This window comes from Streptopelia decaocto (genome assembly GCF_964273445.1).
Source record: "Streptopelia decaocto genome assembly, chromosome: 16".
NCBI lineage: Eukaryota > Metazoa > Chordata > Aves > Columbiformes > Columbidae > Streptopelia > Streptopelia decaocto.
The window spans coordinates 3,418,658-3,440,454 of NC_138671.1; the positions used below are offsets into that span (position 1 = coordinate 3,418,658).

The 21,797-nt window shown below is 42.0% G+C and overlaps 1 protein-coding gene across 2 annotated transcripts in view; it reads left to right on the forward strand.

Moving 5' to 3' along the window:
- SMURF2 (SMAD specific E3 ubiquitin protein ligase 2) overlaps positions 1-21,795 on the forward strand; it is a 57,129-nt gene extending 35,334 nt beyond the window's left edge. The window contains exons 6-20 of one of the 2 annotated variants that reach the window (XR_014185522.1): positions 2,028-2,112; positions 3,415-3,498; positions 4,540-4,742; positions 4,913-4,997; positions 7,533-7,691; positions 11,138-11,348; positions 12,886-12,989; positions 13,340-13,454; positions 13,850-14,028; positions 14,330-14,467; positions 14,675-14,795; positions 16,104-16,305; positions 17,667-17,742; positions 18,120-18,366; positions 19,085-21,795. Coding sequence is in view for 1 of the 2 variants with exons in the window: in XM_082067088.1 (XP_081923214.1) it covers positions 2,028-2,112; positions 3,415-3,498; positions 4,540-4,742; positions 4,913-4,997; positions 7,533-7,691; positions 11,138-11,348; positions 12,886-12,989; positions 13,340-13,454; positions 13,850-14,028; positions 14,330-14,467; positions 14,675-14,795; positions 16,104-16,305; positions 17,667-17,742; positions 18,120-18,219 (1,862 nt within the window). In the remaining variant the exon portion in view is untranslated. Of the gene's footprint in view, positions 1-2,027; positions 2,113-3,414; positions 3,499-4,539; positions 4,743-4,912; positions 4,998-7,532; positions 7,692-11,137; positions 11,349-12,885; positions 12,990-13,339; positions 13,455-13,849; positions 14,029-14,329; positions 14,468-14,674; positions 14,796-16,103; positions 16,306-17,666; positions 17,743-18,119 lie in introns of both variants that reach the window. The other variant, XM_082067088.1, reaches the window with a different exon arrangement.
- The last annotated feature ends 2 nt before the right edge of the window (positions 21,796-21,797 follow it).

A 21,797-nucleotide genomic window follows, 5' to 3' on the forward strand; every position in this document is an offset into this window, starting at 1 on the left:
AAAAAACACAGCTCGGCATGTTAGAGCAGAGCCCGAGAACAAACCTGCGTGTTCTGCTTTGTGCTCTTATCATCAGAAAGGTCAGGTTTCCTCAGTCAGGCCTGTGTTTTAATGTAACGTATCCTTGGTAAGATTCCAGAGGCTCCTGTCGTCTTTAAAATTCAAATTGTTGTTATTAATCTCCTTATGTTATAATCTTTCTTCACTGCTGCAGTTTTGTTGAATGGCTGAATAAGCCTGAATAAAACTCGTTAATTCCGCTGCAGTAGTTACGTGGTGGAGAAACCTTGATTAAAAATAAATAAGATAGAATAAGTTATAAATACACTCTCAGTCCTTCTGATGATAAACTGGCTTAAATTAAGAGGCTACGCAAGACTGGAAAACAATATTAAAATGTAATTGATCCCTTCAGCAGATGATAACCTTAGAAATCAAGTGCACAGTGGCTATGCCTTGATAATTTGGGACAGGGAGCAAGGGGATCTTTACCTGACATATCTGGGTTATCTTGAAAGGGGGCAGAACAGGGGATGCTCATGAGCAGTGGATGCAAAGGGCACCTGAACTGTGTCTTAATCTTGCAGCTCTCTTCTGTGCCACCATTTTATTTCTGATGTGGCAGTGCAGAAAAAATGAGTCCTTACTCATTACAAAATGAAGCTGTGCACAAATTTTGGTCCTCACGTAGGCAAAGAGGAGGTAATTTGTTTAGTTTCATTTTTGTCTGTGTGTATTGCTTGCCAAACCTTGCCCACACGCAACAATGTGAACTTGGAATCTGTGGGCTTGTTGAAGAATAAATAAGTTTAATTTCAACAAAAACAAAATCGTAGATGACCTAAGGTGTCTTTTGCTGTAAGAAGTTGCTTTGTATCCTTAGTGTTTGTGGAAAACTAGGAGTTAATATTTATTAGGATAAATCAAACACAAAATCAAACCCAGGCCTCCCTGGGTTGATCTTTTGCAGGCCCGAAATCCTGAGCTTCCAAACACGTTGTTATTGTTGTTGTTGGAATCTTGCACTCTCTGGCAAAAATCGCCAGGACTACTACATCTTTTTGTAACTTTGTGATGTTGACAAAGGTTTGATTGTGTCTACATGAAGGGCTGTGAATTTGTTTCACTTCGTAGGACTTGAAGGAAATAGTCCAGAGGTACAGTTGTGCCACCTCAAGAAGTGCGTGCCACAGCACGTATCTAGCTTTTTAAGTAATCCTTTTATTGTTAAAGGCAAAACAAAACATAAAAAAAGAAAAAGCCCAACCCCACAGGAACACAAGTGTCATAAATTATCAGATTGAACACTTGCAAATTATGATACTGGGAACAAAAGCTGCCCCTAAAAAAACCTTTGTTTTCATAACTGTAGTACAAAAGCTTCAGGCATAAATAATAAATATCCATTACAATGAAACATGTAAAAAGTAAAAATCAAATTAAAAAAAAGTTATACAGTTTTGCTGAGGGCTGCATGGGCTGTTGAGGATGCTGAGAGCTGCTTGGTGGGAGAGTTGCATTGAACTTCTTACCCCTGGTGTTTGAAAGCAGCCAATAAACCAAACGCGTAGGGCTCCTAGCAGTTCGGGTTTGCCTGGTTTGTTGTGTATGTGCGTGTTGAATCCCACGCACGCACAAAATACACAAGGAGGAGTCAAAAACATGGAGGAATTTCTTATTTTAGGTCTTTCTCTGAGCAGTTTTCCCGTTGGCAGCACGAGCCCAGCGCCGGCTCCCGCCTGCTGCAGCTCCCGTGTCCGTCTGTCCTACAAAGTAATGACAGCTTCACACTTCACTTCTTTTTCTGCCTTAACTTGCGTTCATATTCTTCAAGCTTGAAGAAATACGTAGAGAATTGTGTGTGTGGAAACATACACTGTTTCTGTATAACTTTCTTTGATTTGTGGAAAGGAAAAAATACCCAGAGCATTCAGCTTAGTCCTCAAAGTTGTACCATTTGTCTTTCAAATATAACCGACTTGCATTCACATATCACATCTTTAATAATTCTTTTGTTATTTTAATAGTAAGTCTTCAATCCAGAGACCGAATAGGCACGGGAGGACAAGTTGTGGATTGCAGTCGGTTATTTGATAATGATTTACCAGACGGGTAAGCTGACATCACTCTGATGTAAATAAATACAATTTATACGACACGCTTTTGCAGTGATGAGAAGTCAGTGTACAAATAGGTTAATTTATTTTTATTGTCATACTCAAGTTGTCCAGTTTTGAATTTAGAAGCAGGAGATAAGCCAGCGGGGCTGCACAGAGTAGTGAATGGTGTGAGCCACGTCCTGTCTCTTCTTGGAAAACAGGAGTATATGGGTGAATGCATTAAAACATTCGTCTAAGAAAACATTTATTTTGCATTTTAGAACTGATAAACTAATGTAATATTAAATCACAGCCAGCAAACTGACTTCACCCACAGAGCAGTTTTGCAGCAAGGCAGCGGGCGCAGGGCCGGGCTGTTTGCTGCGGTGCTGCGCGGGGTAAACACGGGTACAAAAACACATCGCTTTTTCTTCCGTGTAAACCATACTGAAGAAAACGTGATTGGAAAAGGTAATGGAGCCTGAGCATTTGCTGTATTTACCTGCCAAAGGCTGGGTTTAGCATTTTGAGTTGTCCCTGTGAGAGTTAATGACATCATTAACACCTAAACCAGTTTTGCAAATACAGAAAAATGCTCTGTTTTAGGTTCTGGTGCTGTCATCAGCTTTCTCAGAGCAAACGCAGACCTTCTGAATGTGATTCTTGGCAGGTAAAGACAGGAGAAACTGATTTTTCAGATTATTAATTTTAAAACCTAAATTATCATCTAAATCCTAAACAGCATTCTTTTGTTAATTTGGAGTCTGGAGAAGTCAAAAACATTTTTGAAAATGCTTTTAAGTTTTCACTTCAAAATGTTCCCTGTCTAAATATCGCTTGCTTAATTGTGTAACTGCAGAGCTGTCTGGATAGCCTCATGTGTTTTGGAGTGCAAAAGTAATAATTAAAAAGTTATGTTATTTGAAGGTGGCTTTTTAATGAAAGCAAGTAGTGCATGAAGATGCTATAAAAGCTCTTACCAGCATCAGTGGTCAAAAAAAGTTAAATGCATTATTAGTAATAAACATGATGTTTTCAAGAAGTTTCTTTAGATGGCTATTTGATTTTAATTAGAATTCAAATAGTTATTGAACGCGAAGGTGGGATATTGTTAATGCTATGCCTGGTTCCAAGGGAAGAATACGTAAAATCAATTCTGAGTTGAACTTTCAGTTGTTTCCTGTTACCTCGTTCAGCCGACGTGATTCATAACAGTGTAAGTCTTCCTGAGTTGGCATTTATGTTGGAAACATTTAGTGCCCTGGTTTCCTGGAAATACCACTCATTGCCTTATCTCTCGCTGTCTGACCTGCAGGTGGGAGGAGCGCAGGACTGCTTCTGGAAGGATCCAGTATTTAAATCACATTACGCGAACGACCCAGTGGGAGCGACCGACACGGTACGACGTTATTTAAGAGGCCGTTGTGCTGTCGGGCTTCCTTGCTGACCAGGAGCGCTGGCACAAGCCGTCCTGAGTGGCTCTGGCGGGTGTTCTTCCCAGTCACTCTGCAAACACTGAATGCTTTTCTTCTCTAACATCCTGATCCTCGCTCTGCTTAACATTTAACTCGGAAGAATTACTCTAAACTTTTTCCTCACCTACTACTAGCATCTTTGTGTTCTTGTAGAGCTGCTGTGGTATAGCTCTGTAAATACAGGCACTAAATCCTTTTGAAAGCAGCACTGAGATACAAAACCACGTAGTTCAGTGTTTCCTCTTGCAGTCCAGCTCTCGAGAGTAACTGGGTTTTATTATATATCTTACTTAGCTCTTTTTCACCATCCTCACCCAAAAACCTTCTTTTAAAAATTAGAAGGAATAACAAGTCCTGATCGCGTGCTCAGCCGTATGGAGCCAAGGTGAGAAAGTTTGGGCTGTATGCTGCTTATTTAAAACAAACAAACAAAATACATATATATTTTGGAGGATCAAGATCATATCAAGTGCTGCAAGAGCAGTTCCCACCTTAAATACAGTGCTGAGCATAAAATTTTATATATAACCCTTGATACTAACCCTAACCTATATATGTGTGTATTTGTGTGTGTATATATATATATATATATAAAAACTCCTTGATACTAACCCCAACCTCAATATAAATATAAATATAAATATAAATATAAATATAAATTTTCACGCTCAGCACTGTATTTAAGGTGGGAACTGCTCTTGCGAGCACTTGATATGATCTTGATCCTGCAACATCATATACTAAGTGCCGGGTCAGGCCCTAAGATAGGTGAGGATATTTACTAATTATTCTGGGATGAACCAGCGGGCGCAGACCAGAATCTTTCTGCCCATTATCGGGGTGTCCCGCCCAACACGTCAGCTGCTCGATTCTGCCGTCCCGAGAGCCCTCGGACGAAGCTCCACGGAGCACGTTGTGTAGCCCCGTGGCCACTCAGCAATGCGGTTTTCACATTTTTCCCCCAGGCCGGCGTCCGAATACTCCAGCCCGGGCCGACCCCTGAGCTGTTTCGTGGACGAGAACACTCCGATCACAGGAACAAACGGTGCGACCTGCGGGCAGACGTCGGATCCCCGGCTGGCGGAGAGGAGAGTCCGGTCACAGCGGCACAGGAATTACATGAGCAGGACGCACTTGCACACTCCTCCCGATTTACCCGAAGGATATGGTATGTGAGTTAAAGTGTTTGAATCGTAGGTTTCCCTGGGAAAATGGGTTGTGTCGTCTCCTCAAATGTGAGATTCTTTTGATTCCTTAGTTCTGGGGAAATCACTCTTTGTTAGTTTCTTGCGTTGCGCTTTTTCTTCTCATACTTATTAATTCATCTTGATTTCACAGAGCAAAGGACAACTCAGCAAGGTCAGGTCTATTTTCTGCATACTCAGACTGGCGTTAGCACGTGGCACGATCCAAGAGTACCTAGGTAAGAAATGATTAAAGTGTCTTCAAGGTGTCAAATCCAAATTAGTTTAAGCGGTACTCAGTGTTTTCTCTGTGTGATATTATATTTCAGTCTCTTGGCCCCAATATATCATCTTAACAAGTCATTCATCAAAATAAATTAGTCTCTTAGTTCTTCAAATCGTTATTTTAATACAAAGATGGAGAATCAAACTATGAATTACAGTGGCGGTTTGAAAACAGGTATAGTTCACTGTTTCTGGATCTTGCATGTGAATTATAGCCAAGTGCAGGTTTTAATACTCTGCGAAACAATGAAACAAAAAGCAGGGCCTGAGCATTTCAGAAAATCTAGATTTATTGAGATACATTAGTGAAAATGGAGTTGGTTTGGGTTTTCAATTCAGGGTCTGGAAGTTAACAAGACCTGGGAAATTGGCCACGTATATTTAGGAAGAACAAGCTTTGTGGCAAATAGGTGAGATAAATGTGAACTTTTTTCATGGATGAGCAGACAAAGGGGAAACCTGGTGGATGCCCCTGGTATGTTCAGACACAGTATTTCTAGTGAACGACAGTCTCATCATCGAATTAGTTTAAATGTACTTGTCTCTGAGAATTATTGTCCCATGTACAGACCACCACACGTAATTTACTTGAGGAATAGGAAACTTGGTACATTTTGAAGAAACTAATGGGAGACACTGCATCTTAAAGAGCCTGGAAGCTGAAATGGTGAGCTGGGTTTGAAGTGCCAGGATTTGGGGCCTTAAAAAGCAAGAGTTTTCCATTTAAGTATAGTAGCAAATATCTAAAAATGCACAAGTTTTTTACAGCAGGTTTCCTGTTACAGAGCAGAAAAGCATATTTATTTTCTGTATAGTGCTCTAACATGGATATTCCTAGAGCACCCAATGCTTTCAGGCATCTCAGCAGCATATAAATGTGAAAGAATCTGGGGGAGAGGGGCAAACAGGTGGAGAAGCTGAGAGACCTGTGATGAAAATATTCAAACTGCGGTTTCTGCTGCAGCTCTATCACCAGAAAATACATCCCAAGTGTCCTTTTAGTTTAGCGTCCTTATTTGCATGGTGTACACATGTACGTGTTGTACGAGGAAGGATAACTGGGAAATTATCGTTAGCTTCTGATTGTTCTTAAAAAGCAAACAAACAAGCTGTTGAAAGTGGTTGCCTCCTGAAGTCTGGATGGTGTAAACAGTGTGTGTAGTTTGGAACTGGCAGCCGGTGTTGGCGTTTATGAGAACTGTAGCAATTTTGTTGCTTGCTGCTGGTGTTCACCCCCAGGGAAATGGGGTTCAGATATCCCAGGAAGGATCAAGTGCCTCATGGCCATAACTTCACTGCATTTTTGAACAATTCTTTTGTTTTTATCGCTACTTTTGCGTCACAAGAATATGCTTCAATGCGTTATCTGTAGACCGGAGGGTGCCGTACAGCCGGCAGGTATGCATGGGGAAGCCCGTGACACACAACTAGTAACTAGACTCTTCTAAAAAAAACTATATGAAGATCTAATCCTTAAGTTCGTGGTGTGATGGTTTTGTGTGACATGTAAGCCAGTCTGAGGCATGGCGGCAGAAACCGCACAAATGCCGCAGCGAACTCAATTTGGCTGTTTGCGTGAGGGTGGAGTTTGTGGTTTATAAGGAACTGGGTAGTATCAGCTGCAGTTTGACCCCAGAGCCTCGCGTTTCCATTAGTGGTTCTGGGCCTTTCGGGTCCCCGTAGACGCGTCTTCTCGGCCGTTCTGCCCCTCGGCTCCTTCCTCGCTCCGTGGTGCTGGGGGGTCTGAAGGCTTTCCCCTTTAAAAACAGCTGCGCTTGGCAGCGTGTGCTATCTGACCTGTGAATTATATGCATGAAAAAATGACTAAATGTACATTTTTGAAGGCTAGAAATTTGTTTTCAGTGAACCTGCGGAATGAATCCACGTCTTCCTACTTTCAACAGAGTTTTCCTGAAGCGACGTCTGCAGTGCTCAGTGCAGAGCTGAGTCACTGTCCATCTTCTCTTGGAGATATTTTCTTAGAGAGCTGTTTGCTTGGGGTTTTGGGGCAAAACCGCCTGTGCCATACGCGCATATCCCATGCATAATTCTTCATGGAAAGTATAACTCTTGAGAAATATGATTTTGTTTTGTAGGAGTTTTTGAAGTGTGATTCAGAGTTCCTTACATGACTAATGTTGTTTTTAAAATGTTTTCTGTCAGAATTGGTGTAGAGCTGCGATTCCATTTTGGCAAATATGGCAAGAGCCTTTATTTTTGTTTTAAGCCTTTAATAATTTAACAGCTGCAGTTAGTTTGTAGGAATGGAGGTTATTTGATAAGAACTCTTCTTCCCCATGGGATGTGTACTGGGATGTGTTTTTCTTTGGTGGGCTTGCACCTCGGGGGTGGAGATTCCAGCCGAACAGCTCAGGTTTCTGAAACAATACATTTTCTCAGACTTCATGGAATTGTTCTGTTACATTTACGCTTGTTTGGCTCAGAGGCCAAATGCTGAGGTATTTTTCATTTTATATTTGTTTTCACAGGGATCTTAGCAACATCAATTGTGAAGAGCTTGGTCCACTGCCTCCTGGATGGGAGATCCGAAATACAGCAACAGGCAGAGTTTATTTTGTTGACCATAACAACAGGACGACGCAGTTCACAGATCCTCGGCTATCTGCTAACTTGCATTTAGTCTTAAAGTGAGTCTGAAGTCTCGGGCACACACTGAGCGTAACAGAGGAAAGAAAGCGACGCCTGAGGGGTGCTCGGTTTTATACCAAGCTGTATTTTGCTGTTCAGTAGCATTTAAAGTATAGTAGCAGCGTTCTTTAACACACTACCAACTGACTTGGTTACACAGCAAGGACGACAGGTTTGATTGTTCTTGGAAAAGAAAATCTCCGTGGCATTTAGGCAGGAATGTGGCTGTTGTGATGCCGGCAGTTGGGGGCAGCGGGCAGGGAAGCGAGTGCTGTCTGGTGGAAAAGATTGGCCCGTATAATCTTTTCCTAACAGCAAAAGAGACATTTCTTTCCCTTTCTTTATACATCTTGTGGGCTACTTGAAGTACCAGCTCGTGTTCAGTAGCCAGTGGTATGAACAAGTGTCCAGACGTCCTCCTGGAGTCAAGGAGAAATAATTCAGCCCCTACCTTCAGTTTTAGAGTAAGGCTAGTTGAGGTGTTCTCAAAACAAGACCCAAATAATTCAACTCCGATTTTTTACAAAAAGAGTAAAATAAAAGAACTGTGGGGTTTTTTTTCTGCCCTAGTGTTTTGGTACTGCATTTTCATACTGTACTTTTTAAAACAGAAGGGGAAACTCCAAAGAATTCTGGCTCTTGTTATTCCCTAGGCACTCATTCCACACTGGGGGATTTTCTACTAAAAATGGAAACAAAAAGCAAACAAACATTTTTTTGGTGCAGACATGGCTATGGGTTTGTCCAAGCTATTTGGGAATTGGGCTCTTATTGTTTTTCCTACTAACACCTTTTAATACTCTTGGGAAACACCTGTAAAGTGTTGAGTAGGTGTGAAGTGGAAGAAACAATGAGGAGTTGGGCAGATAAAGCTGAGCAGCCCTGGGCAAGGGGGGAGTGGGAGGAACCGACCTTCTCAGGAAGTGAATCATTGGGAAGAAAAGCTGGAGGAAAGAATAATGGGAACAAGCACTGCAAAGACAAAACGGAGGAGTGGAAAGTAACATCCAGGAGGTAACATACCTCTTGTGGAATACTTAAAAGCTTTGCCCAATACACATTTGAACTTGACACCCTAGACAGAGTCTAGATATTGACAAAAATGTATTTTGTTTAGGGAAATAATTTGTTATATACATGTATATTACAGAACTTCATCCAGACACTTTGGGTTCTTTTTTATTTTTGATTTAAAACAAATCACCAGTAATTTTAGTTGCATTTAGATTGGTGGCTTCAAATGAACATAATATTGAAAAATACTTTCCAGTGGAGGAGCATGTTTGTGTTTGAAACAGAGAAGTTAATTGAATTAGTTCAGATTTGGATATTTCACCCAAAATAAAACTTAAGACCGTCTTAGCTACAACAGTGCGATTGTTAAACTGTAGGAAATGCAGTTAACTGGACCATATTGGAAAAACTGTCCTTCACAGGTAGGTTTGGTTTTAAATGGCAGTAGGGTCATAGTGTCCAGTTGTACACGTACTGTGAAGGACAAATACACAGGTAGCTTTTCATCTGGAAAATGCAATTTGACTTGCAAGTTCCAGAATCACAGAACCATTTTGCATTTCTTTAAACTTTAAAGTACTACGACAGCGTGCTTAAGTTTTTCATTTGTACATCTGTCTTTGATTAGGGAAGGATTTCAGAAATTCAGGCAACAGTGTCATCAGCGGAGCCTGCTGCCTGATAAATCTTTCCTGGTGTTTATTCTTTTATTGCACCAAACAGGATATGTGAAAGCTGCTTTTTTTTTCCTAAAGTAGTTTGCCTCAGGCCTTCGTTTTGTAAATTATCTGAGAAATAGGTTTAGTATTTGGGTGGGATGGGTGTGATAGAGTTTTAGGTTCAAAAGCATAATAAGAAGTTTACTCTCAGTGATACTTGACTTTTCTATTGAGCTGAGCAGAGCAGTTTGTTCTTCCAGTGATGACATTATAAGTTATGAAAATAATGAAACTTGTTACCCAGTTCTGTTTCAAAATGTTGGCCAAGAGTTTGTGATGGGTTTTGATACTTACAGCACCTGAAAAGTACTCAGCTATATCCTTAAAGCCCTGTACAGGATCAAGCATAGGCATTCAGCTGTGAAAACATACTAAAAATCAGATTTAATTACCTTAAGCACTGCAGATTGTTTAGCTAATATTGCACTGATTATTTTTTGTCTAATGTGAGGATGGGCTTTTTTCTCCTCCTAGTACTGCTGTATTTTAAATGAGTTTAATTTGATGCATAATCTTAAATTCATGCTAATTTTAGAGATTACGTTTTCTTTAAGACTGACATTGACCACCTTTGTGTTTAGGGAACTGTCTTTTGTACTATCAAAGTTAGTATGAACATTCGCTCACTTCAGTAGATAAATATGACCTTCTCTGGTCAGCGTGTACAAGGAATATTTTCACATGCTTGTCCTTACGGAATTATGGATAGAACAATGATTTTAAGCGAGGTTCATATTTGAAAATATATTAAAACTACGCTCGGTTCTATCTAATATTTTTTCTTCTTTAAGCGAGATTCATATTTGAAATATATTAAAACTACGCTCGGTTCTATCTAATATTTGTTGTTCTTTAATGATGAAAAAAAAACCCAATTTATTAACATCCCATTGGGAAACATCCTGAATTGTAACCTTTCTTATTTATCTAGTAAATTTAGAGTGTTCTCATGTGTTTCACACAGGGATGTTCTTCTCGTGGTTTAGGCTTAGCTTTTATCCCGTGTCCTTTAGAAATGCCACACTAGAAAGCTTTAAAAGTATCCACTTACTGCGTACAAGATCCGACAGAAGACATCTCCACAACGCGGTTAATTTACTTCTCCTCGTAAGAAGTGAGCTTTACAAAATCTCTCGGAATTGTAGTAAAAACCCTTGTTTATCTGCGCCAGTGAGTTCCACGTGAACTCCCACATTCCTGTGGTCCAGACTAGGCCAGGTACAGGGGACACGGGCCCGCCCGCCAGGACAAACAGCGCGGGGCGAGCCAGCTCCTTTCCAGACAAGCCATTTAAAACAGGCTCCGGTATTGACCGTGGATTAGAGGCGTCGTGTTTGGCAGATCCCCGAATTTTAAAATGGAGGAAGGCAAAACACGCAAGAAGGAAATATGGAAACGGTATCTGAGAAACTCAGCGTCAGCAGCTTAGTAGTAAAATTGTGTGGATAATACCTTATTATATAGTGCTGTAACCTTTGGCGTACTTTAGAGTAGCTCTAATAGAAATAACAAACCCGTAAAGCAAAGTTGCCAAGAAAGACAGAAGCGTGTGTCTTTAGTCGGGATAAAATCTCTCTGAATTTATTTTAATGGAGCTGGACATTTTTAGCGTAATCGCAGTCACCCGAAATGAGTTTATTACAAAGACTTAACCTTGAAGCAACATCTGAAGAAAACGGGGGCGTGTGTGGTGACCGTGCGTGTGTTTGCAGCCGGCAGAACCAGCTGAAGGACCAGCAGCACCAGCAGCAGCCGCAGGTCGTGTCCCTGTGCCAGCTCCCGGACGAGGCCGAGTGCCTGACGGTGCCGCGGTACAAGCGAGACCTGGTGCAGAAGCTCAAGATCCTGAGGCAGGAGCTGTCCCAGCAGCAGCCTCAAGCTGGCCATTGTCGCATCGAGGTCTCCAGGGAAGAGATTTTTGAGGTAATTTGCAAATTTTGACCTGTTTCTTACCCTTGAGGGAAGGGGAAGGGGGTCGTTCTCATTCGGTTAGATGAGATCTTGAAGCCCAGCAGTAAAGCTGGAGTTTCAGCGGTGGTGAATGGGAAGAGGAAAAAGGATGTTAAGAGCGGTTGTGAGCTTAAAGTAGATGTATCTACACTGTGGAGAAGAAGAAAAGTGAGGAAAGCCCTGCAGCCGGAGATGTACGGACCGGCAGGGACTGAGGAAGCAGCCCAAGCTCTTTGTGTGTTGGAAGATGCTGTGTGGCTTCTTCCTTGAACGCCTGGTATGGAGGGAATGCTGCAGAGTGAAAGCCAAACGGTTATTAATGATCTTTGATCTATTGTAACTCAAGTAAAGTTACTATTGAATAGCGTTCATCTTCGGAGTTTGGATTACTGAGCACCTGTCTCAGTTCTGGTTGTGTTCTTGGTGGGTTTTGAGTTGGTGTTTGTTGTGGTGGTTTGTGTTTGTGTGGGGTTTTTATTGTGTGTGTGTTTGTTTCAGAATCAGACTGATTTTGAGTTGCCTGGCCTTCTGAATGACCAGCGATGCCCACAGTGGGTTTATCTGCTTTTTATGTTGTGACGTTATTCAGCAGAACTCTGCTGAATTGATTGAAAACAGTTATAATTAATTGGCCTTTTCTGGAGAACAGTCTGTCTTTTGAGAACGGTATCACCCATCCCACCCATCCCTGTTGCATTTTTACCCCACCCACAACTGTGTGTTGTCACCGTTTTTCCAGCCAAGAAAGATTGGTGTTGGTCTTCCCTTCGGGGACCGTCAGATCAGCTCATGATCAGCTAGAAAAGGGACTAAAGGCTGCCGTACAGCAGGGAAAATTACAGTGTTCTTGTCCTGAAAACCGGGTATGTTGGGTCCCAGACACACCTGCCCCTTCTGTTCTGTAGAGCCAACGACTGGGGCACTGATACTGGACAGAAATAAAAACTAGACTATTTTTTGTTTGTTTAATTCCTTTTTAAAAAAATTAGCATTTGTTTTGCCTCTCTCTTTTTGTGTTTTCTTGGTGAAGTTTTATTGATACAGGCGCAATTCTGTAGATCTATGGGGATGGATGGCATTGATGCTCCTGTTGTTAAGATGCTTCCTGAGGGTTTGCACATGTGTTAAACCCAGGGTGGAAGCGCCACTGTTGGCTTTTCGGGCTGCAAGGTTTGTGAGCCTTCATGCAAAGATAAAGGAGTTTACTCATGGATTATTTTTTAATAAGTTCTGTGAGAATGACATAATGTTCTGATCCCTGAATACCTCTCCAAATGAACAGAAGGGGGTTCTTCTCCGCTGTATGTTTTATTTAACAAGTGTTACCACATTTGTAGAAAACTAAGTGACAGTCTGTGATTTGAGAAACTGGTTGGTATCCAGGAAATTAGTATCCCCTTTAACGACATCCCCTTTGGACTCGGGAGTCCCAAACTCTGTTTCTAATAACCAGTAGTAGCTTCTTGTCTGTAAATAGCAGTTAATAAAAGAAAGTGTTCTGTGTTTACAGGAGTCCTACCGGCAAGTCATGAAGATGAGGCCAAAAGACCTGTGGAAACGACTAATGATCAAATTCCGTGGGGAGGAAGGTCTCGATTATGGAGGTGTCGCCCGGTAAGTGGCGTCTGTCTCTTCCCCTGCACCCCAACCCCACTGGCTACACCTGCGCTTCGAGTCCCGAACGAGCCTCTTATCACTCCTGTTTCTTATTACATTATTCTTATTTATATTTATCTCTGTAACAGATTGCATGTCAGAAGAACATATCTTTTCAGGTAGTCTCTTAAAAGAATAACTGCATCCAAAAAATAATGTCGATTTCAGCCTTATCTAAGCATGTTCAGAGATAACTTTCTTCACGTTGTTTAAAAGTAAGATTTGAAAAGTCATGCTATTTTGAAAAGATTACTGATGCAGGAATGCATTTTTCTAAAATACACAATAAATGATTTTGTTTTCTTCAGGGAGTGGCTCTACTTGTTGTCACATGAGATGTTGAATCCATATTACGGTCTCTTCCAATATTCCCGAGATGATATCTACACCCTGCAAATCAACCCGGACTCTGCAGTCAACCCGGTATGACCAGTAACATGGGTTCTTTATGATTAGAAATTAAACACATCTGGAGAGTGTTTTCGGCTGAGGAACCTAATTCTCACATTAGTATTGCTAGAGACTGAATTTGTGCAATAATACGATAATTTGGTTTTAGCAGTGATCAAAGAAACTTCTCAAATGTGTTCTTAATTTTCTGTAAGATGTCAATTTATGTTTCCTTTGGGAGAAATTAAGTTTATTTTGATTCTTAGTAGTAAGACTTCCGGACTGGAAGCAATATGCTCCATGTGCTGTGTACAAAACCAAAACACTCTGCGTGTTTTTCTCTGTACTGAGATATTACTTCATATTCAGCAGATGCAACCTGGAGCCCTTATTTAGCTGAATGGTCGAATCTCTTCTTTCAATTCTAGGAACACTTATCGTATTTCCATTTTGTGGGCCGGATCATGGGGATGGCCGTGTTCCACGGACACTATATCGACGGGGGCTTCACGTTGCCTTTCTATAAGCAGTTGCTGGGGAAGCCGATTACTTTGGATGACATGGAGTTGGTCGACCCCGATCTTCACAACAGCTTAGTGTGGATCCTGTGAGTACCGGGTGCTCTGTCTCACGGTGCTAGGATGCCGTCTTGCTTGGCACCCGATAATGTTCCTAAAGCCAGCTGGAAAGAAATGGAGTATATTTTGATCTCCTGCTCAGGTAGATTTAAGAAACATATTTCATGCACGATTCAGCTTCTTTAAAGGCTTAACGTGCTCAAGGTATTCAGATTTAGGGGGAGACAAATGATTCCTGAGCTGTAAAGTGCTCAGTTCAGTCTGTCAGGTATGGCTGTTATATATTTGCAGAATAAGTTTCACTGAGTCACTTTGTTTCTTTCCCGTCAGTGAGAATGATATCACAGGAGTCTTAGACCATACGTTTTGTGTAGAACACAACGCGTACGGGGAAATCATTCAGCATGAACTCAAACCCAATGGCAAAAGCATCCCTGTGACAGAGGAGAATAAAAAGGAATATGTCAGGTACATCCATATATTTTCCAGAGATTTTTATATTGCCTGTGGTGGGGAGGAACTTTTACTTATTTGAAGTAATTGGCAGTGTTATATTGTTTTTTCTAAGTGGTAGCGCAGTGGTGGTGGTGTGTGTATTCCCGTCAGGCTGGATAAATTGCAGGTTTATTGTATTTGAATACGTTGTTCACGAAACCACTTTGCACTCGCTTGCAGACTCTATGTCAACTGGCGATTTTTACGAGGAATTGAAGCTCAGTTTCTGGCTCTACAGAAGGGATTTAATGAAGTAATCCCACAACATCTGCTGAAGACATTCGATGAGAAGGAGTTAGAGGTCAGTACGCTAGCGTTATGTTATGTCGTCAAGTGTAACAACAAAAGCCTGAGGGATTCTTGTGAGACTGAGTAACAGGCGAAGTCGTGTCCCCAGTGCTTTGGGGGTGCAGGTGCGCTCCCACCACAAATACAGCTGGGGAAGAGCTTACCGGGTCGCGGAGTCACCAAGGCTGCGTGTCCCTTCCACCGAGAGGGCTTCTCAGGGTGACATTTCAGAGCCGCCACGGGAGACGAGCCCCTCGTGCAGCCGATGAGTATCTGCGGCCACCTCAGGTTGTTTCAGGGCACGTTATTCCCACAGAGGTGGTGGCGCAGATTTCCCAGCGTGCAGTTACACGATATTCAATTTGGTGCTGCCAGTACAATAGTCTGTCGCTCACTTCCACCTCCCAGCGCTTGTCCCCAGCCCCTGCATCGCCCCACACCGACCTCGCTGGGCTCTGCCAGGCTAAATTGGCCCTGTAAATATGGCAAAAGGAAAGGTGCTGCCACCGACAAACCTGCTACAAAATGTCAGGATCGGCATCCAAACATTAAACTCTCGAGGTAAATCCCACAGACCCCAAGCTTGTTTTAAAACTGGAATCTAATATGCAGTCTGTTAGCTGTGGAGCTGAGGTCTTTGCTTTAGAAAATGGCCACAAGGTGAACTATTCATGCTTTCTCCTGTTTGTTGTGCTCGTGTGTCAGTGATCGCTCTTCTTTTACCCTGAATATTCTCATTCAGCAGCGGCGAACCAGCCGTACTGTTAACCCACAATCAGTTTGCAGATGCAGAATAAGGGAGGGGAAGGTCCAGTGTTTGTAGTCACTAGAAAATATCTTCATAATCCTATCCCCGTGGAGCTTAAACCGATGCGTTGTGGAGCTCGGTTTACAAAGCGCCGAAAGCTCTTTATCAGGAGAGGACTCTGATTCCTATCACATGCGGTGTTACTTTGGGGGCTCCAGAAAGAAACGTTGAGTTAAATGTGAATTATGCACACGCTGCCACACGCGGGTACAATCGGTGCTTCTGTTATTTAATTGGCGGGTCAAGACACTTCCATATAAGCTTATGAAATGGTTGATTTTTATTTTTCTTTCATTTGAATTGAGGCCATGTAGAAAATGTGTTGTGTACAAAGGTAAGATAAGCAATGCAGAAATATAACCTTTTTTTTAAGATTAATGAGAGGTTATAATTTGCCTTTAGTGTAAAATCTGTCAATTTTTCAATGTCAGTGATTCATCATTTGGCTGGCTCCAAAACCCGTTTTGTTATAGTGTTAACGATTAAATATTTAATTACATTTTAAACTTACAGCTCATCATTTGTGGACTGGGAAAAATTGATGTTAATGACTGGAAGGCAAATACGAGGTTAAAACACTGTACCCCGGACAGCAACATCGTGAAATGGTTCTGGAAAGCCGTGGAGTTCTTCGACGAGGAGAGGAGGGCGCGACTGCTGCAGTTCGTCACCGGCTCGTCCCGAGTGCCCCTGCAGGGCTTCAAGGCGCTGCAAGGTAACGCTGCTCCAGGGGAGACACCACAGCAACACGCGCTGGCAATGGGGCTGCTTGGCTGCAATGTGGCTTTTTCAGAGCGATTTTTAATGATCCAATGAATAACGGTCACAAATAGGCTTTTTTTTGGTGTGTTTATGACTGTAAATGGCTCTTTGGTTTCAGTTGTACTCTTCTGTCTCCAGCAAAAGTTCTGGTGGGCTGAGAGCTTACTCAGGTTCTCTGTATGTTTTTTCTGGAGCCCTGCTTGTTAATGCCTGTCTTTGCCATCCCTCATCCCATTGGCCAGCCCTGGGACCAGCAAACCCCCCGGTTTTTGCCATGTTGGCAACGCTGATTTATTGTACAAGCCACATAACCGCAGGCAGCGCAGGCGTCGAAAACCATCACCTTAATTACCGAGCCGTCCGCTCAAGGGCAGCTGAGGCTCTCGGTCTCTGTTGTCGCGGCCCTTGCTGCTCTGCTTACACGAGTTCTCCTGTTTTACCCTCTCACAAGATACGAAAAACCCACCCAGGGGAAACACTGACCATAAACCATCTTCACAGGTAGGAGATCCCAACAGAACACAAGTGCCGCGGTGACGGCTGCCACATACAAACGGCGGTTGCTATAGAAATGTTTCTTCTTCATTATCCATCATGATCAGATAGAAGCCTCGTTTTCTTTTTCCTCTGCTCTTGAGCTCTAAGATGTTCAGGCACATTAGAAGCTCAGGAATATTGAGTTTGTAGAGACCCTGTTTACTTTAAGCAGCATGTTGTACTTTAACTGATGTGTTTAAATAACATTGCAGAGGGTGGAGGGACTCGTTCAGGCAAACTGTGGCTGTTCAGCACCTCAGAATAGTTACAGTTGATGATTTACTGTTGATGTGCATACATCAATACACGTTAGTACATCGTACACGTTAACGTAGTTAGATTAATTTAACAAAATGATAAGAAGTTGCTATTGTGACTCTTCTATGGAATTTGAATGGCACTTCCCACTACTCAAGACCTGTTGTAAAATGGGGACAGATGCAGCTGCGTAAGTTTTGTTTTCTAGGAAGGGTGAGAAAGTTAAATTAGAAACTGTTAGAATTATCCAGTGCACTGTGTAAAACGGGTATTTTATTCTTCCTTAGCAGAGCGTTGTTCTTGTTTATCTTCCAGTGGTTAAACGACTGCCTGGTTATCACGTGTGGGTGGATGAATCTGTCTGATGGGCCCTGGCAGTTGGATTTTTCTCCTGCCTTTTCCTGATCTGAGCTTTCTGTGTGCGCAGCTTCTCTCTTGTTGCGGTTTCAGTTCATTATTGTTGAAAGAAGTTTCCTATTTGCAGTACGGTAGTAGCTGAGATCTTTTCTGCCTTTTCAGGTGCTGCAGGCCCACGACTGTTCACAATACACCAGATCGATGCCAGCACTAATAACTTGCCAAAAGCTCACACCTGGTAAGACTTTTTCAGGTCTCTGTTGTGATATATAGATTCATTTGATCGATGCCAGCACTAATAACTTGCCAAAAGCTCACACCTGGTAAGACTTTTTCAGGTCTCTGTTGTGATATATAGATTAATTTGCTGTCTCTATATTTTGAGCACTCTTTTGGTTGTTGTTTTTCCCTGCCTGTCTTTTTCTGCCGTAATAAACACCATCCATTACAGAGGAGTAAAGCTGTAAAAAACAGAGCTTGCTTTTATTTACACGCGGTTCTCGTTGGCCTCGTTAAGCGTTGCTTTGTCGCTGTTTCACGTACGTTAAGTGAAGCGTGACAGAACTTTGCTGCTTGGAGCTCCAGAGCTGAAACTTTCCTGTCTCCTGTCCGCAGCTTTAACCGAATAGACATTCCTCCCTACGAGAGCTACGACAAGCTGTACGAGAAGCTGCTAACGGCCATCGAAGAGACGTGCGGGTTCGCTGTGGAATGACCCCGCGCAGCCTCCCCCGGCCTCTATTTATATGCTCCCGTCAGCCAGAAGGCCCTTCCCTCTGCCCACACTCCAGAAATGCTTGAACTACAGGAAGCTTTCCCTTTTCTCCACTAGGACACTGGGAGGGAAAGGACAACTTTGGAGGTTTTTTAATTCTTTTTTTATTTTAATTTCAAGAAAATAGGTTCTGTGGTTCCTGCCATAGGATCATTCAGCTGCTATTAAAAACTAATATCTTGAACATACAGAATGCTGACTTTTCCTACATTTCAACAGTTAAGCAGTATTCTATACTTAAAGACTACTACTATTTTTGTAAAAGGTAATCTATTATATTTGCCTACCTGATTTCTATTCTCAGATACCAAGACACAACTCCGGCAGTCGGTACAAGTCACGTTTCAGTCTGGTTTAAATGTATGATACTGAACAGCATCCATACCTGCTATTTTTGGAAAAAAAATATTTTGGATTATTCTAACTTTGCATAAAATTGGCTGAAAGAATCATTAATCTTTTTAATTAAAGCCACTTACGTGTTAACTGCATTTTCTTATAGTACAACCGTATATTCTGCAATGTAAATTCAACTGAAATGTTACCACAGGGGGCTTTTTTATACTTTTCAAGCATGAATGACAAAGATGATGTCTTGGGGTCCTATTTATATCACTTGTCAGATTCCTTACACCAAGTTTCTAGTGTGAGTGCCACGTACTGTATTTGGCACAGTACGCGTGTTACCACGCGGAATAGACCTTTTTTAACAGTAGATGTTTGGGTTTTTTAAAACAGCATTTTTCTAATGAGTCCGTCAAGAGTATTTTTTGTTGCTTTTGACTTTAAACACTGCGTTTTTCAGCTTTTGAAGCGTGCTGATGAGGTGAGATTTGCCAGGGGCCGCCCGTCAGCAGTTCATTCAGAACCCATCCTGTCCAGTCAACCAAAGTTTGTTTGAATGCAGCCAAATCGCGTTATCTATTTGTTGATGCTAAAGATTTATCAGGTAAAACGTGTTGTAATCTTTGTCCAGCTGCTCATGACATGTGGGTTTAAGTTACAACTAAGGAAAAAATGGTGTATTAAGTGAAATACGTGTAATGTGCTTCGCAAATGAGGTTATAAAAGCACATAATTTATTGATTGTAGGGATGGAAGTAAATATATATATGAATTATAACATGGGTTGATCTCTTCGAAGGGGAATAAAATGCACTACCAGTAGATGGAACTGAACCTTGAAGTTAGTTTGGGAATTGTCAGTTAAGGTCTGTCCGCTCTGCTCCGGAGATGGTGCCGTTCTCCTCTCAGCGCTGCCATTTGGAATAAGTAGCATTTTTTTTCAAATCAGTGGGGTTTTTTTAACTTAGGTTGAAATTAATCATTAATCTGCACTATTTTTACACTGCCAATGAATGAGGGTATTGAAAGCGCTAAAAGAATGGGGTGTAAACAGCTGTTCGTTTCTGCAGTGTAAGTCGCAAAGAGAACGGGGTAATTTTCTGCCTGTTCTAAGGAGCTTGAAGTTAATTTCGTTGTGCCAAACCTGACTGCCACGGCGAGGGAACCGCTCCTGGATGCTGTGGATCGAACAGCGGGCACCGGGCGGCTTCCGCAGGGCCGTGGTAAGAATCCAGGGAGCCACATCCACGTGTTCGTTCCATTATTTTTTGTCCAGCTGTTGCTGGAAGGTTTGTTCTAGACTTGCTTCCCACTCCGGGCTGGCTGCAGAGATGAGGCCACTTAGGGATGTGAAACTTGCCTTGACAGCCAGGTTTGAAATACACCAGACCCGTTTTCTTTTCCTCAAGGGACTATCGCACTCATGTCAAATGTCTGGTACCTTTGCATCTCCGAATTCACGGCTTTCAGATAAGCGTTACCAGAGAAGCCAGCACTGCCCCTCTGCAGGTTGCCTGGGAGAGCAGAGCAGGTTGTTGCCCCGTGTGTTTCTTGCTCGGTGGTGCTGCCTGTGGCCGGGCCCCCTGCTCAGCCCCTCCCGAGCCCGTCTCACCCGTGAGTTACTATTCACAGACTCCACAGAGACAGGTTATTCTCACCACTTCACAGGAAAGATACTCCAGTGTTAGGTGATGTTTTTCCTGCTCTTGCTCAGGCTGTGGCTGCAGCCTCCCTGGTCATGAAGCATGAAAAACATCAGATGCAGTTTGCTGCAGGTTTTGGGAACGGGCACGGTGGTGTTTGTGGGCCCTTGGCGCAACGTCACGCTGGCTGTGTGGTGTCTGTGACCACGTCGGCCATACCCACCGCCCAGGAACCTGCTCCCTGTACATGTATGGAACGCGTAGTTCTGGCCACCCTTGCATCATCAAAGCGTTTTTGAGGAGGGAGATGAGCTCAGCAGAGTAGAGACTTGAGATGAGCTGATAAATACTATTGGTTTTCACAGCAGCCTTAGCAGTACGTCTGTTCTACCAAACATTTTGGTGTGGCATAGATAATTTTTTTAACTGTCTCAGATAAATATTGTAAATTTAATATATTATAGGCAAAATTAGACAAATCTACATTTGACTTTCCATAGCTGACAGATGAGGATGAATATACCAATTACTGAGTGCCTTTCTACCTTCATCATGCCTGAGAGCTTTAACTAAAGCACCTCATCACCTAATCAGATGTTTATCTGAAGATGTTAAAGGGTTGATTCCTTTGCAAAATTAAGTTTCAAGATCATGTCAGCGACTTTCCCCTCAAAAAGGTGCTAAGCCTAATATTGCATTTTAACCTTGGACTTTCACCCCATGATTAATGTGAATATTTATTTCAATGTGTCCCTCTTACTGGGTTTTACTTTATCCAGTCTTTAGTTGTTTTAGAGAGACGTCACATCATGGTTTTATGCTGTTGCTTTTCATTATGAATGTTTAATTATGAACAGTGACTTTTGTAGATTTCAAATATACAGTACACAGTTGAGTTTCAGAGGATTTAATTTCTCGGTGTAAAGAGTTTTGTAATGGTGCTTTGTACAGTATATATTCTAATTTTTTTTTTGCACATAGTTTCAGTTTCCCTAAACTGATTTATTTGTACCAAATTTTTGTGTTGTACTAAAGTCCAGAGCACACAAGCGGTTTTTAAACTCTCGTTCTACAACACTACATCTGTATCGAACTTCTGGTGCGTTTAAACTGGCTGCATTGATGGAAGTAAAAGCTTTGCTTCTATACCATAAGTATGCATCATACAGCTTCATGTAGCATGCTCCGATTGCTTCCGATTTTAAACAGCACCATATAGTTAACAGGTGCCATTTGTTGTACTTTACACTATGTAGTAGGTTTCTGGCTCTACCACATCCTCAGAGCTTCGTTTGTAGTTGTAATTAGTTTATACAAGTGTAATTACTCCTCCACAAACTGACAGTTCTTAGTTCATCATTTCCATTGTATTTATTACAGTGTGTTTTAGCATTGGTATCATTGTATTTTCACCCAGCTGTTACATGAGCTTTAACAAAAAAAAAAAAATCTGTATAAAATGGTTTTTAAGTACTTAATGTATGTACCCATGCAGAAGTTGAGCAATAAATTGTATGCTGTTTGCACTGT